At 41.1% G+C, this 24,439-nt stretch overlaps 1 protein-coding gene across 1 annotated transcript in view; it reads right to left on the reverse strand.

The window, feature by feature from the left end:
• Window positions 1-11,049: 11,049 nt before the first annotated feature.
• The window catches only part of OSTF1 (osteoclast stimulating factor 1), a 625,847-nt gene continuing 612,457 nt past the window's right edge, over window positions 11,050-24,439 (reverse strand). Inside the window, exon 10 of the mRNA XM_044060847.1 lies at window positions 11,050-11,659. Within this exon, the coding sequence (XP_043916782.1) occupies window positions 11,601-11,659 (59 nt within the window). The 3' untranslated portion in view covers window positions 11,050-11,600. The remainder of the gene's footprint in view (window positions 11,660-24,439) is intronic.

Raw genomic sequence — 24,439 nt, forward strand, 5'->3', positions numbered from 1 at the left:
TTCAGAAATCAGCACATACCACAGTAGAAACTGAAAAAGGAACGGAAGAGTGCGTTGACTAATGCTCCAACTGACTGTCACACACTTGCTTTCTATGGAATTATTAGCAGGTCAGAAAGTGACAACACCAGGCTAGTATTCAAAAATCCGAACACAGTAAAACATGTAATGAGAGGGAGAGAAGTATGGTTTCCACGAATGTTTGTCTCCCTCAGATGCTTTCTATAGGTAGAAGCCATGGCATAAACGTTTTGTAGTTCGCCAGAATTTACAGTCACCACAGAATATAATATGAAAGAAACAAAAAAAATGTTTAGTAATGTTTTAAAAGCTTTGCATTGCTGATGTGCTTTGTAGAGTAGCAGCAGCTGTCAGGTCATAAAATGCCTGAAAAGCTATTTTTCTCAATGGGTAAAATGCACAGATCACACTAATGAATGGCTCACAAGGAAAGCTATTGTCAGTACAATTGCAATTTGAGATGGAATGTGGCTCACATCTTTGAAACTTCCTGCAGGCTCTCTTCCCCCATCCCCCTCAGCCAAAGGTGAGCATGCTCAGAAAGGCAAGCCTGAAATGTAAACAAAGACAGAATCAAAACAAAACAAAAAAAAATCCCTGGGATTGACCCTTTAAGAACTATGCTCCTGCTGTTGCATAGCTCAGTCTGATGGTTTTCATACAATGACTGCAAAATTACTGTCTAGCACACAGCCTTACAATGAAAATGCAAATATTTAATGAGATAGGGTACAAAGGGAAGAATAATAGAAACTTACAAACTACCACTGTCAAGATCAAGTGATGGGTTGAGTGAATACACAGTCTTCACTTTCCTGATTTTTATTTTTTCCTGTTTTTTCCCCTATTCTTCTGTCTCAAAGTCTCCTGGTCTCTACGCCCATCATATTGGGCATTCTTTCCTTCATTTATACTGCTGTAATGGAAAAGTCTAGGTGTCTGGGTCCAAGAGTTGTCAGATGATGTATAAGGAAATGAGGCTTGCTATAGCCTAATTTTCCATCCCAGGTCACATATTTGGTGAACTCGCATAGTATGTTCACATGTAGACAAAGTGTATATAGCCCGCAACTCTTTTTTTTTTTTTTTTTTTTTTTTTTTTTACTTACTACTATGGTTAGCCTCCATCTGGCTTACTTTCTGGTACCGAGATTGCTAGTTAAAGCAGAGCTGCCACTGGCACAGACGGCACCCTGAGCTATTGGGCTAGGACACATTTTTTACATTTTCATCTTCAGCAAATTTACCACCTATGGGTGGCATCCTAACTCATGAACATTGGTATTATTCTGTCTAGAAATCTGACTGCGCATGACAAATGACACTTTGGACAGAACCACACAAAAATTTGCAGACTTAATACTAGTTCAATCGAAATACCTGGGCCAAATCACTGTCAAACTTGCAAATCTGCATTTAATATGGTGAACATATCCTTACAAGTTGCCACTTTTCATTATTGAAACCTGTACCATACAAGAGAATGGCTCACCCCAAAATAGATTTAACAATCACATTTTATTCTTTTTTCCAGGTAGCCCTAAAAATCAAAATCACCTTTAAGAACAGAGTAGGGTGAACAGTAGTGCTGTGAAGGCACATGGTCACAACAAAGGAAGGCTGCAGATTTCCCAAACAAGTACTGAAAAGCATTAAGACAGTGTCTTTGATATTTTTCAGTACTTCACTGCTACACTTATTCTTTTTTTTTCAAATATGCTTATCTTTAGTTGTAGGATTAATACTGTGACATTACAGTTTTCTGGCATATTTCTGAAAAATATAATTTGCTTTTACCATCAAATTGACGAAATGTAGGATGGTTATAAATAGAAGTTATGTTCTTACCATAACGTTCCATGTTAGTTGTCTTCTTCTTGCTGGATGGGTTCGGAGCCGACCTCGGCTCCGACTCGGCCACTCTAAAAGCTCGAGAGTTGGTTCCACCGGCTCGAGGCTCCCCTTATATCCCACAATGCTAGGCGTGAGTTACCTCAGATCTCGTTTGTAAGCTAGGCCCAGCTTATAATAGTAACAGAATAACTATAAACAAAGTCCACCTCTATAAACCAGGGAGAAGAGAAGGGTGACCTACATCCTGATCCAGGAAAATATGCACAGCAGCATATACCTAAAGTAAGAGGTGGTAGAAAGAGAGGTCACAATCAAAACTCCTCTAGGTCTGTCCAGGCCAGGGGGAAGGAGGGTGGGACGCAAGAAGAAGGCGAGAAGACAACTAACATGGAACGTTATGGTAAGAACATAACTTCTATATGTTAAGTTGTCTATCTCGCCTTCATTCTTGCTGGATGGGACCGCGTCCCTAGCACCTTGTCCCGGGTGGCCTAACGGAACAGACTCTTGAGAACAGTGGAACCAAAGTTAGCTCTATGCCTAGAAGCTAAATCCAACTTATAATGAGAAATGAAAGTGTGAGGAGTAGCCCAAGTAGCCGCTGCACAAATGGTGTCAATAGGCAGTCTGTCTTGGAAGGCTATAGAAGTAGCCAAAGCTCTGGTAGAATGGGCTTTAGGTTTGTTAGGCAGCTTTTGGTGTCTAATTTCATAAACAAGGGAAATCAGAGATGTTAGCCATCTAGATAATGATACCTTTGAAACTGAAAGTCCCTTTCTGCCTTCTGCATAAGAGACAAACAGCTGGTCAGATTTTCTGAATTGTTTGGTTCTATCCAAATAGTACCTTAACTGACGATGAACATCTAGCCAATGCAATTTTTGTTCAGACCTGTTAGAATATTCTGGAAAAAACACAGGAAGGTCAATGCTTTGATTTAGGTTAGACGCCGAGGCTATCTTAGGTAAAAAGGACGGGTTGGTTCAGAAGATACCCTGTCCTTATGGAACAACAGATAAGGAGGTCGACAGCTGAGTGCATGAAGTTCTGAAACTCTTCTAGCTGAAGTAATAGCTACCAGAAAGACTGTCTTCCATGATAGCAATTTTAAAGAACAGGAGGCTGCAGGTTCGAAAGGGGAAAGAATCAAAGAACTAAGAACTAAATTTAGGTCCCAAGGAGGAGGAGGATTTCTTATAGGAGGTCTGAGTAGAAAAACTCCCTTCAAAAATGCTTTGCAAAGCTTGTGGGACATTATGGCAGACTCTGAAATGCCCACATGAAAGTTAGAAACAGCTGCCAATTGAACTTTAAGAGTAGATGGAGATGAACCTGCATGGAAGAGTTCAGCTAGAAAATCAAGGACCATTTGGATGGAAGCAGTGAAAGGATCTATGCCCCTTCCTTGAGCCCAATAGGCGAAACGTTTCCACTTACTCAAATAAATCTTTCGAGTGGAAGATTTATGGGAAGCTATCAAAATATCTCGGACAGAGTGAGATATTCGAGGAAGCCTGGCTAAGGTTGGAACTGGAGGAACCAAGCAGTGAGGTTCAGAGAGGGAAGGGAGCGATGAAACTGACCCGACTGATGGATCAAAAGATCTGGAACTAGGTCCAGATGCCAAGGTCGCTCCAACAGAAAATGATGTAGAAAGGGGAACCAAACCTGTCGAGGCCAGTAAGGAGCAATGAGGATCAACGAGGCCTTCTGAGCGATAGCTTTCTGTATCACTTGAGAGATTAGTGGGAAGGGAGGAAATGCATACAGAAGTCCCCGGGGCCAAACTTGGACTAGAGCGTCTCTGCTGGGTTGGCCTGGTAAAGGGAATAGGGTGAAATAATCTCTGCACTTGCTGTTTTGGGGAGTAGCAAAAGGTCGCAGCAAGGCTGACCCCACTTGAGAAAAATTTCTCTCACAACAGAGTCTTTCAGAGACCACTCGTGAGGCATGAGGATAGCTCTGCTCAATTTGTCCGATTTGATTGGACTTCCGGGATGTGCGTTGCTATCAGAAACCGCTGAGAAGAAATCGCCCATTGCCACAGTCTGAGTGCTTCTCGACACAGGGGGTAGGACCTGGTTCCGCCTTGTTTGTTGATATACCACACTACAGACATATTGTCCGTCTGGATTGCTATCGTTCCCAAGGGAAGAGAGTCTTGAAGGGCTTGCAACGCTAAAAGCACTGCTCTCATCTCTAGAACATTTATGTGCAAGTGGCATTCGTCTGGTTGCCATGTGCCCTGGACAGTTCTGCCCTGATAATGCCTCCCCCACCCGATCAGGGAGGCGTCCGTTGTCAGAGTAGCAACCGGAGGGGAAGAGACAAAGGGTCTTCCCAACAAGAGCTGAGGGAAAGACATCCACCACAGAAGATGATTTCTGCATGTTTGCGTAATCATGATGGTGTGGGACATCGGAAGTTGCTGGTATGACCATTGCGTGAAGAGCATCCATTGAAGGATTCTCATGTGGAATCTGGCTAATGGAAGCAGAGGTATGGCAGCCGCCATAATCCCCAACACTTTCAGAACTAACCTGGCTTTGATTCTGTTGCTGCTGAAGAGGAGCGAGACCAGTTTGTGTATGTCTGTTATTCTCTGATCTGTTAGTCTCGCAGACATGTTGACTGTGTCTAGATTTGCGCCTATGAAGGTAATAGTACGACAAGGCGACAAAACAGACTTTTCGCAATTTATTGAAATGCCTAAATTTTGACAAATGCGAAAGGTGTAGTCCCTGGCCAATAGAAGAAGATGCTTGGTGGGAGCTGTGAGGAGCCAGTCGTCCAAATATGGAAACACCTGGAATCCTTGACGTCTCAGGTGAGAAGCTACCACTGCCATGCATTTGGTAAACACCGGGGCAGTGGTGAGACCAAAGGGCAGGGCCCTGAATTGAAAATGACTGGTTCCCAGCCTGAAGCGGAGGAATCTTCTGGAGCGTCTGTTCATTTTTATGTGATAGTATGCATCCTGAAGGTCTATAGAGCACATCCAGTTTCCCTTTCCCAATAGGGGAAGGATGGACTGCAGCGTGACCATCCGAAATCTTGTTTTCTTGACTGACTTGTTCAAGATACTGAGATCCAAAATTGGTCTCCAGTCCCCTGTTTTCTTTGGAACTAAAAAGAACTTGGAGTAGATTCCGGATCCTTGCTGGTCTGCTGGAACTGGCTGTATTGCTCTTTTTGCAAGCAGCTTTGAAATTTCCAAAGCTGCAAGATCCCTTTGAGCGGGTGGAACATCTGGAAGGGATTTTTTTGATTGGTTTGGAATGTGAACGAAGGGAATGGTATAGCCTTTGGAAATGATGGACTGTACCCATTTGTCTTGAGTCAGGGATAGCCAGGCTTCTGGGTACAGTGACAATCTTCCCCCGACTGCCTCCGAAGGTGGGCAGTCGGGCAACACCTCAGGGATGCTGAAAGGGCTTATCAGAGAAGGCTTCTCGATTGCCCTGGTTCTGCGGACCCCCCTGCCTCTAGGGCGACATCTACCATTGTTGTTCCCCCCTCTGCCTCTGGCGGGGAACCGACTCTGTGCGTCAGGCGAAGTCCCTTGAGATTGTTTGCGGAACCACATTTTTCCACTTTTCTGGCCTTTGGGGTAAGGCCTAGAAGGAGTGGAGAAACGGACTCTGACGGCAGAAAGAGTCTTGCCATCTGTCTCGCACCTATAGTCAAGGTTTCTTTCACTTGAGGACCAAAAAGAGATGATCCATCAAACGGGGAATTAGTGAATGACGTTTTAAAGGGGTCCGCAAAGTTGCATAGCCGCATCCAGGCATGCCTGCGTAAGGCCACACCTGTCCCTGCTCGCTCCATCAGCCGCATAAGAGAGGAGGCGCATGGAGGAGTTAGCTATGGAGTTCAGGGTAGCCAGCTGAGTGTTCATCTTGTCCTGAAAACCCGCAGCCGTAGGATCCTTCAACATGTCACTCGCTTCTTTGATCAAGTCCCTTTGAAGATGAGTAAAATGGCATAGGTAATTCAGCGAACGCATAGCAAAGGTCGCTGACGAGAACATCCGCTTCCCGTACCTGTCCATAGACCTAGATTCTTTGTTAGGGGGATGAACAGGCACTGAAGGATCAGCTAGTTCCTTCTTGGTGGCAGCAGCTACCACCATAGCATCCACAGAAACACCTTTTGTGAGAAATTGCTTGTCAGTTGGTGCTGTTATAAATTTGGAAGGTCTCCTGGGGGTAGGGTCCACTGAATCAGGAGCCGTCCAGGCCTTCTTTGCAACCACCTGCATGAGGGGATCAAAGGGGGACACCCAGGAGGTGGAAGGGCGAGAGCCAAACGCCTCAAGATACACAGATTCATCCTCCGAAGGGTTAAGGGCTGGCCAATTTCCCCTCTGTTTCAGGATCTCTAGAATGTCTGCAAAAGAGACATCTTCAGAAGAGGAATGTGGGGAACCCTCGGAATCCTCTAAATCTGTGTCAGAGGTGACAGACTCAGGTGAGTCTATGTGCTTCCTCTTACACTTTCTCTTCCTAGGGGGCTCCCCTGCCAATTCAGGGGAGGCCTCGGAAGAGGATGAGATCCCCACAGGGGATTCTTGAGGAGCTAGCTCTCTGCGGTCTGGGATGAGGGAGTGAGTCGACATAACCAAAGGCACCGAAGAGGGAGGGGCGGATGGAGCCGACTGTGGAGTCGAACAAGGTTCCAACACACTCCGCATGACCTCGAACGCACCCCTGTCCGGCAGAGCCAGAGGTCCCCGCTCCGAGAAGCTGAGAACCTCCCTCGGCACCGACAGAGATGGCCCCGAGGCCGATGTCGGAGCCGAACTCACCAGCGCCAAAGCACCGAGAGGGAGAGGGGGGTCGGACAAGGGTCCGATGCCACTCACCCCTCGAGCCGACGAGGGAAGCCGGCGCGCGATTCTTCAAAAGAAGAAATCGAGTCGGCGACGGAGCCGAAGACAATTGTATGGGCTCCCACGCTACCACAGTCTCGGTCCCGAGACGCCCGGCTCGAGCTCAAAGGAGTCGGAGGAGGAATATTTATTGGAACAAGTTGAGGCATCGACTGATGAGTCGGACTCTGGAGCATTTGGGCCAGTGCCTCGGACTTCAAAAGTCTACTCACTACCCTCTGGAGGTCGTGATCTGAGAGCCTCGATGACCTGGAGGAGTGAGATCTGTGGCTCCGTTCAGACAGCAAGGGAGACGCTGGAGCCGAATGAACGGAGCCAAGGGACGGTGACCTCGATCTCTTTCTAGATGTCGGCTCCAATGGTCTGATTGGAGCCGACTCAGGAATCTCTAATGCCTCGGCTCCAGCCGGAGCCGAAGAAACCACAGATACTGCAGTCAAAGACTCATCGGCTCCAGCCGGAGCCGATGAAGCAGTAGGCTTCGAAGCCTTAGGCCTCGACTCTGAAGCTGGAGCCGAGGTCTTGGAAGCCTTAGAAGGTTTCCCCGATGACACAGAGAGGGAACCCTCAGGCTTAATTAAACCCCTCAAAAAGAGTTTATTTTTTCTCTCCTGCAGGACTCTAGGGCTGAAGCCATGGCATACAGCACAAGAGTCCTGCAGGTGTAAAGGTCCCAGGCAATACACAAGAAGTGTGACCGTCTGTCAGAGACATTTTCTGACAGCACGAGTCACACTTCTTGAAGCCTGAGACCTTTGTATCCTTGGACATACTCAAGGAACCTAAGTGTAATCACACACAGAAAACACATACACACAGATTACACTGATAGGGGTTCAAAGGGAATATTTAAACTAAAGGTAATTAAGTTAAAATTCCCTAATCAACACATACACACCCTAAGGATAGGGAAGGGAGGGCCCGAAGGCCTTAGGGAAAGAACTATAAGTTCTTTAGAAAAAAGGGGCTGGATAAAGGATATGAAGGGATAATATCCACTACACTAAGGGGAAAGAAAAATACACTAAGCTAGCTTAAGTCTAAGAATTTAAACTAGTCTAACTTTCACTAACCTGGAGCCGGTAGAAAACACACCTCGATCGCTGTAGCGGCAAACGAGATCTGAGGTAACTCACGCCTAGCATTGTGGGATATAAGGGGAGCCTCGAGCCGGTGGAACCAACTCTCGAGCTTTTAGAGTGGCAGTCGGGCGAGGTCGGCTCCGAACCCATCCAGCAAGAATGAAGGCGAGATAGACAACTTAACATCTATAATTAAAATGTGTTCTAAACATAAAGGAGGCTTCTGACTGACAACTACATGATGAAAAGTTTGATATTCATACTGAAAAAATAAACTGAGAAGCTACTGAAAAGGAGGATCTTTGACCATTAATACTGACCATCACAGAGGAGAGATCCCACCAACCAACATGGTGGACCAGACTATTCTTGAAAAGGTAGTTTACCTAAACCTTATCAGGGCTCTCGGAAATCTCTCACATAGAAGGTTATGGAATATTTGAAAGTGATATGGGATAAGAAACAAAATACTGGTTCAGTGGTAAGGTGCAGAGTGTGGTGCTGTCTTGTGAAGGCTCAGTATCAAAAGCTTGAAAACATTTTAGCACAAACTAAGGTTATAAAAAGTAATGTGATCAACACAGTTTTTGAATCTGGACTTTTCTGTGAGGTAAGTCCAGAACCCACCAAACTTTATATAATCAACTTTGAGGTTGCTGCATTTTGGAGGCAGGCAAAGTTCAACTGCAGTGATTTCATTCCAGCAAACCAGGTTTTGCTAAGTGCAGATTCTGAGCACTTCGACATAGTATTATTTAACAGGAGATGAGTGGATTAACACAAGAATCAAGATTTGGTGAAAAAAAGGGTAGTGGGAATGATCTGCACCCAAAGGATCCATGGGAGAGGAGATGAAGAAGAAAGATGAGGCAGATGGGGGAATTTCATGGGTTGTTTTCCATTTAGGCCAATTTCTACATGACATACGCAGATAACTACTTCCCTTCAAGGTGTGTCAAGAAGTGCAAACAGTATGGAATATGTGGAGGACGGAGGAGTGACAACCGTGCAGTAGTTAGATTTAGCATTCAGGTAGACTACAAACTGTTCATCTGGGAAGTAGACTGATGAAGGAAGCATTTTAGCTATGGCTCAACACAGAAGGCATTACAATAACAGAAGATACAATTTTAAATTTTTACAAAGTTGTAAAACAATTAAAGAATTGTTGGAATACAGTATTTTAGGCTTACGCAGTTATAAAGAAGTCTATAAAAATACTTCACTTGACATTTTTGACAATATTGTAAATGCTAACAATTTCAAAAAGAAAGTAAATACACACTGGTGCTGTCAAACATTTAAACAGATATAAAATCAAAGAATGCAGTTAACAGTTGGCATAATGATTTATCAGGTTAATAAAATGTAAGCACTGAAATTTTTGTATGACTGTTACAGATAAAGTGGGAATAATCAATGAATTGGCAAACTGTGTTAATAAAGTAGAAACAGTAGTATTTGGAATTAATTTACATGTTTACAGCGAGTCTATCAACATATTTACAGAGAATAGTGAGAAGATATGATGGCAATCCAACTGAAATACCCCAGATATTACTAATTTGCCGAAATGCTAAAAACTTTTTGTCTGACCAGTCACTAGACTACTAGCCTCTGGGTTGTAAACAGTAATGAAAATAATTCATTAACTTATTTCTTAGAGCAAAGAAGAGAATATCATATGCTTATTTATACCACTGGAGGATGCTACTATCAGAACTCTCTACTGCAGTGATTTCTGCTTCAGTGGATGCAGACTTTCTATGTTGGGACCAGACTGTGCAAGTTGTACAGGGGAAACAAAAATCATTTTCAACTGAAACTGTAGAAAAGGGCTTCATTGCTTTAAAAGTCAGACTTTTACGTCTTTCCAGTAGGTATTATTTAAACATCTATCCCTTTTACTTCCCATGTTTGGCATTAGGAACACTTCTCAAAATTTAACTTCATTTGGGAAGAGGAGCTGATTCTATTTGAGGCATGTTCTTTGTTCAAGCAGGTAAACAGGCATGCTTTTTACTGCCTAGTATCACAAGAAGAGTGAAGGAAGTAGAGACACCAATGCTCAAATGTACAAAATATGTTGATGTTCTAGCAGCACCACCTAATAAGGGACAAAAATGACAGTAGGGAGTAGTAGCCCAGAACACACTAATCAGAAGGGTCTGCAACAAAATCTTCTGTGAAACATTCAGTGGCTTGAAAGTTAACACCACAAATGAGGTGGTAATTATGAAGGCCTTTAAATATCTTTGGAGTTTCACTAATACACAATGACCACATTTACTTATTTATGATCTGTTAACTGGGCAATTTGGCTGGTCCATGGTCCTTTTTCATCCACAACCTGAGCTATAAGAGCAAAAGCAAATATAACACAGACAATTTAGCACAACCTGTGCACATGCATATTTTAGTAGGCTGAAAAATAAAAACCTTGAAGTGCCTGAAGAAACCCAGAGACACTAAGAACATGCAAACTCCACACAGTAACCACAAGTCAGACCAGAACCCTGGACCATGGTGTTATGAGATAGGTATCCTACCATTAATCATTGTACTACCTATTTCCTTGGCATTTTTTAAACAAAACTTTTAAAATATGAAGATTACTTACTGCACCTCTAGGTAAAATAAGGAACATCTTTGCACAGAACATTTGCTGGATACAATGGTATTACATACCTCTCAGTGGATATGATGGGGGGGGGGGGGGATTAAAAAAACAGCAGCACTGTAAAAATATGTAAAGACCATGAAGCAACACTGATGAAAGTGAAGTCTGTCCAAAGCTACAGGATGCAAACAGCTTGGTGTTCTTACAGAGCAGTTAACAGCTAGTGCACATTTACAACCATTTTCTACTAGAAAATATTAAAAGGGGCAAAGTTTAAAAAACTGCGAAATAACCAATGTAAAGACTAAAGATGTTGCTCCATTCCTATGAAGGCCCTGATGCTTTGAACAAACTGGAAATAAAAACTAAACTAGTAAAATAGAATACACAAAGAACATTTCTGTGGTAGAGGACTTTTCTGATACAGCATATTATGACTGTGTGCTGCAACTGCATACATTTTTTTTTTCAAGAAAGTCACGAACATCTTAGTTTAGCAGAGTCTTTAATTACTATCACTGCATGTAAATGTAGACATCTAACTCACAATATCCCTGCTAAAAACAGACCAACTCCAGAAACATAATCATTAGTTTTATTGCAAAAGTATGAATGTTCTTATTAAACTCAACTATCTTTGGTCCAGTAATGATCAGTACAGGTTGTTTACCTTCTTTTAGAGAAAGCCTTTGCAATAAGAACAAGCTCTGTTATAATACTCTAAAATGAAAATTAGCCTGAGGTAACCCAGTTTTAAAAACATTTTTGGAATGCTTAAAATAAAATAAAATCAATATTAACAAATATTTTTCTTGCATGGCAAATATAAACTGTATGACATAAGGACTCTGAAGTGGAAAGAAGGAACTGTTTCTGCGCATATTCATGCATACATGAGAGGGACATCATCTTAAAACCAGATTTAGATTGCAGCACTGTGTTTTCATAACCACAGACTATCAACTCAATACTACCTTCCAAAGATGGTCTGTAAAGAGGAATGTGTGTGCTGCTTTAAGGGTCAAAGTTTGGCATATGCCTAACCATTATAGCAACAACTTTCTCATACAAATGAAATAAAGATTTCAAAATTAAAAAAATACAGCAGGTTTTAGAAAAAACATAGATCAACTCAGTCAGAGTCTTCATCATCAAGGTACTCTTCGGCATTGCTTGAAGTTCTTACTATACCTAGAAGGAAGGAGAATATAGTTATCTTAACTATACCCGATTTACTGTGTAGTTTCAGCTATACAACTTGAGTCAATACATAAATGGATTGTGGTATAAAACATACACTCTTCTACAATATAGCTATACTTATCTGCAATATGGTTGGGGAGTAAGTTAAAAGAATACTCTTTTTATGGTGTCCATAAACAGCTGGAACCATTTAGCACAAGTTTAAAACAGATTAGAAAAATCACAAAAACCTGACTGCATAGTATTAGTAACACATTTGTAAGACATACTGATTTATTATTGTAAAAATATATACCTGTACATTAACAGAATACACAAGCACATATACATATGAAATGGATATTTAACTACAAGGGCTATATTCATGCATTAGTATACACTTGTTTTATTGAGAATTGTAGTCACAAACTTACAGCTAAGCTGTGTTAAAATACTGAAGGCATACATGAAGGAGAGTGCAAGTGCAGCCCAAGTTATTAAAACCTTTTTTCTGGGGATGGTTGTAAAGTAGGAACATGCAAAATGAAGTGAATTTGTGCTATATACAATTTGCTATTGTGTAAAGGCATTCACAGGTAGTTTTCCTTTAAGCAGAAGACATCACTTTTGTGATGTTCTAATCTATTTTAAACTTATGCTCATGCTTACACAAAAAAGTAATTTCCCAAAGCTGCCAACACAAAGAAAATGATGCATGTTCTTAAGGTATCAGTTCGTAGGTCAATGCTTTTATTTTTATCCTTTTCTCCCATTCCAAGAAGGCTTTTTTTCCTCAGAAGCCCCCGCGTGGTCTAGGGTACACACACTGTACACCAGCAAATGCCATGACTTTACATGCAAACTAAAAATGCTTGCCCAGCTCCTAAGCTTACATATTTACCCCAAACATTGAACAAGTGCAGTTGTTATGAAACAAGAAAAAAATATCTACCATCAGCACTACTTCAGAATTAATATACAACTCTACAGTTGCTTGACCTATAAAGAGATCCCAACAGCTAAGCTTGTATGGAAATGCAATCCAAGTAAGGAGAGAGGGAAACTGGAATCCACTAACAAATGCCTCTGCATAAATCAAGTGAAAAGGTAAGACAATGTCTGTTTTAGCTAACATATGGAACACACCGCTGGTCAGTAACTGGGCTGAATTCCAAGCAGTACTTCTACCATTGTGGAAAGATAGGTTCACTGGTAGTTACCAAGTATGTGGTCCAGGAGACCGCTGAACGGCCTAATCAAATTTCCCAGTCATCCCAAAGCACTACTGGGTTAAGTGACTTGTTCAGAGTTACAGAAGGCAAATACAGGCTGAGGCAATGAAACTGGATTACAGGAAATGTCTTGTTAACAGCTCATAACCTTCATTATCTATACTAACTGCCTGAGGCTCTGAAGGACAACCAAAAGCCTGTAGATCAGAAAAATTAGTTCTGAAGTACAGTTGCAGTGAAGCAGGCCAGACTCCAACAGCTACGGCTGTAACAATATGTATAGTGAAAGTGTGAAACCAAGGTACATGTTGCCATGGAACAAATGCCTGCAATGTAGGCATGGTTGGAGCAAACAATGGAAACAGACCTGCATCAAGTGGGGTGATATTTGATCATAGCTGGCAATCAATTTTCTAAATATTAGCTTGATTACTTGGTGACTATCACACTCTTGCAGAAGACGGACAGGCTGGCTTTGCCTCCCAGACCCACAGAGCCACTTCACCTAAAAGTTGAATAGATAGTATACATCTAGGGGGTTAAAGGGCTCCCTTGCCTTGGGTTTCTCCATACTGAGGCAAACAAGGTGAATGAACTAGCACAGGGGCAATTCTGAAACCACTTCCATGAAGAAAAGTGGGTTGGTCCAAAAGGATACTCGATCCTTGTGAAAGACCAGCTATAATTCCATATGTATGAGACCCTGCAGATATGAGGTCCTTAAAGCAGAAGTGATCAGCACTAGAAGAACATTTTCCAAGACATGAAATTCAATACTGTCTAGTCATCAGGTTCAAATGGGGGATGGGCAAGTTAGTCAATCATGAAAGTTCAAATCCATGGAAGGGAGGAAAAAATAGGAGCTGTAGTATTCTTTTAAGGAACTGCTTTAACAGCCAGTGCTGAACCAAAGACATTTTTTCAAGTTCACAATGGCCAGAAATATCGGACATGTGACTTGACCACAGAATGTCTGAGGCCCAGATCACACAAGGGCTCAGTACAGATCAGGATACCCTATAAACCTATCAACCGGGTTGGTGTTGGCTATTTTATGCAAATACAAAACCTTTGCCAATAGACAGAGTATATCTTCCAGGGACAAGGCTTTCACTTCTGACATTCCAACAATGAGATCCAGTGGGATCAGGTCTAGAACACCCAAGATTCAACCTACAAAGAGAACCTCACAAGTACGGCTGGTGCAACAGACCAAAAAGCACAACACAATTCAAAAAAGGGATACCAGCACCAAAAAGAGTGGCAATACCAAAATAAATCAGACCGGTTTTGCCATAAATGCCTTCCTCAGTGATAAATTCATCTCTACAACAATGCACACATTATATATATATTATACACACACACACACACACAATTAATTAAGAATCAATCATTGCACAAATTACCTTATTCCAAATTATAATTGGTCATTAAGACCTGGGGAAAACAACCCACCTAACTTAATGATCCAACTCCTTTGTTTTTTATTTAGTAGAGCATGGCAGCATAACTTATTTGTCCTACCTCCCTGAATTTTGTCTATCACCCTAAAATTGAATATATATATATATATATATATATATACATATATATATATATATATATATATATATATATATATATATATATATACACACACACACACACAACATATATATATATATATATATATATATATATATATATATATATATATATATATATATATATATATAGCTAACCAGGAACAAGTTTTTTTGCCAATTGTAGCACAGACTGGTTGATACATTTAGAAACCTGTTCCTGCTCAGCTTTTTATATTGGCCAAACCTCCTGCCCACTTCATATTAGTATTGTCTGAACATTTTAGTGACATTCGGATTAAATGACCTTCCAGTGCTTTATATAGACATACTGTTACACATAGTTCGGCCAGATTCAATTTTATGATGACAGACAAAATTCAGGGAGATAGGACAAATAAGTTAGGTTGCCATGCTCTACTAAATAAAAAAGAAAGGAGTTGGATCATTAAGTTAGGTGGGTTGTTTTCCCCTGGTCTTAATGACCAATTATAATTTGGAATAAGGTAATTTGTGCAATGATTAATTGTTAATTAATTACGGGTGCGTGTGTGTATGTATGTGCATTGTTGTATAGATGAATTTATCACTGAGGAAGGCATTTATGCTGAATTATATTTGTCTAATTTATTTTGGTGTTGCCACTACAATAAACCATGTTATTGCCACTCTTTTTGGTGCTGGCCTCCCTTTTTTGAATTGTCTAGAACAGCCAAGCCCTGAAATGGAGAAGGCTGTCAAGTTAACCATGAGGGACTCCCAGCTAGAAGTGGGAGAGTTTTTTTGCATCACCTGATATCTGAAAGCCAAAAACTGCACCCTTCTTGGCCACCATGGAGTAATTAGAATAAAATGGCATCCAGAATGTAATTTCTGAGCTCCTCCTCCTCAATGGAAGACAACATCAGTCAAGCCATCCTGCAAAGACGTCTGACTCTGCAGCCTTAGCTAAAGCATTTACACAGTCAAAACTGTAGTAGGCTACGTGGTAAGAGTCTCTGGTAGACCACTACAAAAGTCTGTGTGCTGATATTTGTTTTGTTAAATGCAATAAAACAAATGTAAAAAAATCAAAACACTACATGTTGATCTTGTGTAAAAATTATACTCAGTTCACAATCAGTCATATTAAAAGATTTGTATATAAGAATGGGTAACCACTGAAACAGTACTTCCAGCATGGGAAGAACATTTTAAACTTTTGTGGCTAACGTATACATCATATCAACTAGCAAAATGCTGACTTACAATAGGCCCCCCTCTTATTACTCCTTTACAAAAAATATATAAAGCTACTGCTAATATATTGAAGGATCATAAAACTATCACCCCACAAAGGAAACTTATTTCAAAAATGGTAATAGCTGAGGATGAAATATTTGAGTGACGAGTGTCAAACTGCTGTAAAACATGTTAAGATAAAACTGTACACAACTAAACTCGCACATTTCTCATAGGTGTAAACAGAGCACCAAATAATATAACCAACTTGCAGCAAAACCCTTGAAACCTTTGAATAATTTTACACATTTTTGCTAAAGGAAGGTATTCAAATACAAATCACTGCACATATAAATCCTGATCTTCACCCTTAAAGTATCTATGCATGATTTGTTTTGAAATGCTGTAAAAAGAACCTAAATAAAAATAAAAAAAGAGTAATAAAAATAATGAAATAAAAATAGTTAAAATAAAATAAAAATAAAGATAATAAAATAATAAAATAATAAAATTAACAAAAGAATAAAAGAATAACGCAAAGGAATTTTAAACTTGTTATGACTGCAGACAGAAAACCCAAAATCCACAGCTGCTGTTTCAAATAAAGCAAACCAGCATGCCAGGAATAACACCTATAGAGGCAATTGCTCCTCTTTACATGCCGAATACACTAGTAATAGGTGACTCTATAGTCAGACACACTGACGTTCCACTTATCAGGCTGAACAAAGAGAGTGTAACGGTGAGCTGCCTGTCAGGTGCTAGGATCCGCCACATTAACACAAGCACTCAGGTCACTCCAAAGCAAGTACAAATATGACTCCGTCATTGTCCATGCCGGCGTGAATGACCTGAGACGTACCTCCTTGGACTACATGAAGAGAGACATAGAGGAGCTCTCTGATTATGTAGCCCAGGCCTGTATGACCCTGACCCTGAGCAGCATCTTGCCCTCACCAAGAATGATGCCACAATACAAAGACAAGATGATCAGCTTTAATAACTGGCTCAATTACTGGTGTCATTCTAGGGGGATTCAATGTCTGTCTGCTTGGGATGACATGCTGGACAAGCCATGCTGCTTCGCAAGGGACGGCTTGCACCTGTCACCACTGGGCTTCCGGATATTGGCTAAGGCTCTTGCCACCCCCATAGTGCCTTTTTTAGGCAAGGCTCAAAAGACAAACCCACCACCTTAGAAAACAAAAAAGGAAAAAAACTAAGGGTAATGCTGCTCAATGCCAGAAGTCTAAATCTCAAGATGCAGGCTCTCGAAGCACTCCTCAGTATGGAGAGCATTGATGTCTGTGCAGTAACTGAAACCTGGTTCAAGGATCCTGAGAGCATCCCAGCCCTACCAGGTTATACGTCGTATCATGCATTTCGGCCCCAAAACTTGGGCCGAACCACAAAAGGAGGGGGAGTGTCTATATTCATTAAAGACACCCACACCTCCAGGTTAGTGGCAACGCACGAAGCATCGGAGACCATCCATGTGCAACTAACCGTAGGCAAAACTGCTATACAACTTGTAGCATGCTACAGACCACCCTCTCAATCTCAGGAACTCCATTCAGCCTTCCTGAAGACACTGGAGGATATGAATGTCTCACCAAATACCATCATATTGGGAGACTTCAACTATCCAAACATAGACTGGATGCATTATTCAAGTCCCAACACCCTAGCCCAAAGGTTCCTGGAATTCATCAACTCAAATGCGATGGAACAACTAGTCACCTCCCCCACAAGGGGAAATAATATACTTGACCTGATCATCACAAACATGGGGACAAAATGCTCAACACCAGAAGTATACCCCTCACTAGTGAGATCAGACCACAAACTAATAACCCTAGATATTCATATCCCACCTCCACCCCCAGCACAAAAGACCACAGTGAGAAACTTCTCAAAAGCCAACTTTACACTCCTTAGGACTGAAATGGTATCCTTCAAGCCCCCTGGGCCAGTGGAAACCACATCCCACACTGCTGAATCCTTCACAAATGCTTTCTACGGACATCTCCAAGAATGCATGGATCATGCAATCCCAAATAAAACCAAGACCCTTTCCACCAAAGGCAGGCATCCTCTCTGGTGGACCCCAGCCATAAACAAACTTTATAACAAGAGAAGGAAGCTACTGCAAGACAGAGCAAAATCCCATAAAGGGAAGGCATCTCTGATGAGCACTAGCAAAAAACTACATTCGCTCATAAAATCATCAAAGGCCAACTTTGAGAGAAAAATCGCTAAGGACTCTAAAGATAACCACAAGGCCTTCTTCAGTTATGTTAGAAACATGGGCGGAAACCCTCAGATATGCTCAGAGTTAGTTCATAACGGCAAGAAATACACTGAACTCACAGATATTGCCAACATACTAGCAGACAGGTTCAGTGCAAATTTCTCCCCTCCCTCTCCCCCAAAAGATGAAATGTTTATCCCAGCTGAATGCAACCTTACTGACATCTCAGATGTCCAGGTGAGAGCTGCTCTCAGCAAAGCTAAAAATACAGCATCTATGGGACCAGACAGTGTCCCGGGTTGCGTGCTACGTGAACTCCTAGAGGAGCTAAACCTGCACATAAGAATGCTGTTTAATCTTAGCCTTACTACAGGATATGTCCCTGAACACTGGCGTACAGCAACAGTGGTCCCACTCCACAAAGGTGGCACCTCTACAGACCCTGGAAACTACCGCCCCATAAGCTTGACCAGCCTGGTCTGCAAAGCTATGGAAAGGATCATTATGGAACTCATAAACAAAGACATCGGGGACCTACAGACAACTGACCCTTCCCAGTTCAGCTTTGTAAAAGGCAGATCCTGCCTTCTAAACCTGGTGGACTTTTTTGAAACAGTCACTAGAGCCATCGATGAAGGCAAAGCAGTTCATACAGCCTACCTGGACCTGGCAAAAGCCTTCGACCCAATACCCCTCTCAGGCATCATTGACAAGCTCAACAGCTTAAATGTAAACCCGTATGTCACAAGATGGGTTGCTAACTGGCTGAAGGACAGAACGCACAAAGTCAGAATAGCTGGAGCTATGTCAGATTCTAAGCCAGTCACAAGTGGAGTCCCACAGGGCTCTGTCTTGGTACCCCTCTTGTTCGGCATTTATTTCTCAGATGTGCAGGCAAACATAGGGGGGTTGTGGCTGACAAAGTTTGCAGATGACTGCAAACTAGGCGCCATAGTCGATACACCAGCTGACACATGCATCCTTCAGAAGGGCCTTACAGAAACAGATGACTGGTGCCAGAGCCATGGCCTTAAACTAAATGCCAAAAAATGTATAGTCATCCCCTTTGGGAAAAACAAAGTACCCACAAATTACCACATAGGTGGTAACCCATTAAGTACGGAAAAAGTAATCAGAGACCTGGGGACCCAAGTTGACAGTGACCTCTCATTTGACAACCACGTCGCCAAAGTGGTTAGAAAGACCTTCTACCTTGCCCACTTTATCATGAAGGGATTCACATCCAGATCAAAGGATGTCATTGTACCCCTATATTCCTCCCTTATCAGACCTATGATTGAGTACAACGCCCCATTTGGTATGTACCTCACCCGACACCTGCAGCAGCTGGAGAGACCCCAAAAGTATCTCACCAAGAGGATCAAGGGTCTCCAACATATGTCATATGCTGCCAGACTAAAGAAGCTCCAGCTCTATTCAGTAGCATACCGCCTGCTCAGAGGTGATCCGTGACTGACATACAAGGCCATGTCCAATCCGGAATTATGGACATGCTCCACCTCAAAAAATCCAAATCCATCAGAGCCATGAGAGCTAAAGATCTAAACCTCAGCACAAATATGAATAGGACATGCTGGAGGGACAGATTCATAACACAGAGGCTTCCCGCACTCTGGAACAGGATCCCAGTCCATGTTAGGCAGAACCCCTCACTGACTCTCTTCAAGAGAAATCTTGACGAGTGGATGGGTGATCGTAGGTTTACCCCGGGAGTCATCTCTGTGTCATTACTAGGCAGAGGCACAGTAAACTAAATTTAATTTGTACACTTTTGTATCATTGCATGGGGTGGCGAAAGCCACATACACTATGGCTAGGCTTATAAATGCCCTAGGGCAGATTGCCTAGTACTATACTATTAAACTATGAAACTAGCAGGGCCAAATTAGAGTAAATAAACATACGCTTTGGCAAAGTGTCCTTGTTGTGCTGCCCCCCCCTAGTAAAAATAAAAACACCACCACAAATATTGGCAGTGTTCAAATAAGCACTGCCTGCTTACTTCTTCTCAAGGGATAGAGGTATTGCTTTTACATCAGTCAATTATTTTTTGCTTGCTGACGGCTGTCAGATATATTCAAAAGGGACTCAGGGCGTGCTTGTATTTGGTGGGGTTAGTATGTAGAGTCCTTTATTGTGGCAGTCTACAGGGGGCTTTGGTAGAATAAATCCAACCCTATGTGTCAGAAATAACAAGAAACTTTAAGACTCAAATTTTATTACACATTTCACATTTCTGAAGCAGATCAAGGAGTGATTGTGATCACATCTTCTTCTGAGATCTCCATTACACAATATGGAGTCTTGCTAAAACTGCTTGAAGTCCACAATCAAATATTTAAACTTCTCAGCAGAAGCATATAGGTGTTACATAAATTACAAGACTAATCGTGGTTTCTTATTAGCATCTTTAATCTGCAGGTGAAGCAGTTTTTTAAAAAAATGTAGTCGCATCTAAATTAAAGTGCAAAACAGATACTTTAGAAATACACATTTCAAAGTTTTGAAGTTGAAACAAACACAAGTAAAAACATGTTATGTGGTGGCAATAACATGACAGTTTTCAGACTTTTAATTATACAGCATCAGGTACTTTGAACTGATTTGCAATCCAGAAAATATGTAGCAAATTAATTTAATTTATCCTTTGTTGACTGGGTTAGTCCCACTAAGCTAGTAACTTCTATTCAGGGGAGACCCTAGATAGTATTTATACTACTAGGGGAAATTTGACCAGGGCATCGGGGAACCTCCTCTATGATCAATTATGATCTGTATGCGTGGAAGTGCCAGCCACGAACACTGCAGTAGTGGCTGGCAGGATGATGTACGAGGCAGAGGGTTCAGTGCAGGGAGTGGAGGTGAATGCCAGCTCTATGAAAGATGATACAGAAGCTGCAGAGGACTGACAAATTATGTATGTATTTGTTTGTTTGTCTTTCGTCTTTTTCCCAGTAAGGGGTTGCCACAGCGGAACTCCAGTCCGCTAATGATTGGCAGTAGATTTTTTATGAAACGCCGAGGTGCCAGCTCGATGCCCAACCTTCAACGAAGGCACGCCCGTTTACGCACGCATGTCATTCGAATGGTACCCAACTGCAGGGAGGACATGCAGACTCCACACAGAAGGCACTCCCAAGCCAAGCCGAGAATCGAACAGGAGAACCTCTTGCTGTGAGGTAACAATGCTACCGCCGTACCATCGCGGCTCTACAAATATGTATGTATTTATTTATTTGTTTTTGTTTACTGGGAAAGTCTGATTGGGTAATACCCATTTTCAGCGGAGGACCTATGAGAAAAGCTCCACTTGCTTACAATGCATATACTTTGTTCCAATTAAACACAGAGTAGTTACATTTCTATTTACATTTATAGACAAACAGAAGTTACACTTATACAGTCTAAGATTTTGCAGAGGTGGAAGTTACTAAAGAGAAAGCCCATATGCAACAATGGATTGTACAGGCAACAGTTAAGTATACAAATTGTTTTGTCATTTCAGTATGTGATTGAGTGTATTCTGTTTAAGGAGAGTATTTAGATGGCATTGTACGGGGAACACAAAGGTCTCAACCATGAGATGATGACGTGTAGGACCAGGACTGGTTAGATGTTGTTTAAGCAGTGGTTTATACCTGTTGAGTTTGTTGGTGAGTTTTATTTGTGTGGGGATACTATTTCAAAATTTAGCAACAAACTGGGAGTAGAGAGTGTCTCCTGCAACATTATTTGACTTATCTGTAAGTAATAAGAATTTGTTAATAGAGCAGAGGTCCCTTGCTGGGCAGTAGGTCAGTAATAACTTACGTAGTCCAGGGCATTTTTCTGGATGATGAATGAGTTTGTGTGCTATAATTCGTTATGAATATGTTAGGTAGTTGTGTAGTTCAAGCCAGTTTAACTGTTTTAAGCTATGACAATAGTGGGCCCTATAATACTGGCTGGTGACCAATTAATTTAATTTATTGTAGCAGGAGGCAAGTTTCTTTGAGTATCATTTAAGTCGTTAGGGCAGCGATGGCATATAAGAGAGTTGGCAATAAGAAGATGGTATCTAAAGTTTTTCTTGCAGTATCTGTACGGAATCCATTGATCCTACAAAGGATCCTAGTTTCTGGTGAGTAAATTTAATGGTGTGCAATATATGCCAGTCATATTTGAGATTGTCATCTAGTATAACATCTAGAAGTACACTGTGATTTACAGTTTCAGTGACAGTATTATTTGCTGACTTTATGGTAAAAAATTGCTTTTAACTTTGGCAGCTTTTTGAGGTAAAAACCATTAACTTAGTTTTCTTGGAGTTGAGTAGGAGGTTTGATTCATTCAGCCATGTTTCTACACAGGAGAAAGATTTTTGGGTAATGTCTGGGAGCTTATTTATTGTTGATACCGCACATACTAATATTGAGTCATCTGCATACCAAACTAAACTAGCATGGTGAGTGGATGTGTGGAGATCATTAATAAATATATTAAATAGGAGAGGACCCAGAACAGAGTGCTGAGGGACACCTGTAGCAACTGGTTGAAAGGATGAGCAGGTTTGAAGTATTGCTTCAGCAGCAGTTTTTGGCAAGTTGGTCAAGTCCAGCAGAAAGGAATGTATAGTTACAACCATCCAATTGGGTAGATTGTGGGATTATTTACTGAAAAGATTGACTTAACCAAAGTGAGCCAGAGAATAAATTGTCATGGGAGGGATATTATGAATAAAATAAAGGAGGAAGACACAGAAGTAAGATGAGAATAAATTAATGTGCAGATAAAGAGAACACTGGCAACTACACAAGGTGGGCAGAAGGAAAAGAAAACAGAGAACATAATAAAAGTCTGTGGTAGGGATACAAAGTGAAAATATATAGGAATTGAACAGATATGAGGTACAGTACAACTTACCACTGGGAGTGAAAACCCAAGTGGTAACAGCTTTTATTTTGATTAACAGAGAGATATTTTTGACATTTATTTTGAAACTATACAAGACATGGAAAATTTTTTTACGAGAGTATGAAAAAAGACAACAGTCCATGGAATGAATATCTAATTAATGCATTGTTTTGAGAGACTTAAAGGAAAATACACATACGATTTTGAACAGAGGTTGAAATAGAGACTTTAAAAGAACAATTAAAAATGTTTGCAAAGAAGTAAGAGACATTTCAAAAGGTTAGGACAATGGGGGTTTATGGACTGGGGGATGTGATTATGTCAATTTAAAAATGGAAATGGAAAAAAATATATACAAATTCCAAGTATTACAAATATTGAAGACAACGAAGGTGTAAAATATTGGCGGTAATCAAAACATGTTTTTTTTTGTGGGGAAGAAGGACATTTAGTTAGCAATTGTGATAAAAAAATGTTATCTAAATGGTAAAACAGGCAATGAGGCAAATAAATGTGAACCTGCAGGTTTTAAATGTAAAAAAACAGGACACATGGATGGACTGCAAAGAAAGGGAGAATGAACAAAGTATACTAAAAGTAATGATAAACAGCAAAATGCAAATGAAGAGGAGATAGAAACCAAAAAATGTTTATAAGAAAATGAGGCAGGTGGTACAAAACATGATGGACATGAGTTAGAGGTAGAATCTGAAGTCAGTGATGAAGATAAGTTGGAAAGTAATAAGAGGAAAACATTTCTATTGGTAAAAGATCAAAATATATCAAATGAAAATTTAAAGGCTTTAATATAAAAAAAAATGAAAGGAAATAGTTAACATATATGACTTTAAAGCAAGTAATATAGGAGGAAGATGACAAAGCCTAAATTAAGGAACAGAGGAAAAAAATAACTAACTAAAAGAATCTTCAAGTTAACAGTATGAATAATATGACAAGATTAGGAATTTTAGAATGGTCTAATAAATCTGATGTTGATATTATTTTAGAAGTCATAAGACTTCTGACGTGAAGAAAAAAGTACAGTTTTGTACCTACCATAAATGTAGATGTCCGATAGGTATGCATCTGCAGTCATAACATATGGGTTGTCCTGCCTCAGCCTCAGGCAGCCCTTCGGTCGGCCGGATTCCAAAGTCTGGGTCTGGCCTCGGCTGATGTCGCACTTTCCCCACGCCAGAGAGTCTGGGGTATAAAAGCATCAGCCCACGCCATTTTCCTCAGTTTTTCTTGCCCCAGATGCCAGGTGCCCTCTAGGAAGGCTAAATTTGGATAAATGCTGAAAAGTTCCAAACATTTGCAAATTATATACATGTATAAACAAACAAATACACCATAATAGATTCCCCCAGCTAGCTAAAAGAGGGGTAAGCACCCTAGGAATACCACAGAGGGGAAGGAGGGAGAGTAATCCTGACTGCAGATGCATACCTATCGGACATCTACATTTATGGTAGGTACAAAACTGTACTATGTCCTTCAAGGATGCATCTGCAGTCATAACATATGGGTAGAATACCATAGTCAATCTGAGGGAGGAGGTACTAAGAAAAGGATGGTGTAGTTAAGATTCCCTGCAGGACTGCAG

The sequence above is a fragment of the Protopterus annectens genome, chromosome 2.part0 (assembly GCF_019279795.1).
Source record: "Protopterus annectens isolate FY-2018-M chromosome 2.part0, PAN1.0, whole genome shotgun sequence".
Taxonomy (NCBI): Eukaryota; Metazoa; Chordata; order Ceratodontiformes; family Protopteridae; genus Protopterus; species Protopterus annectens.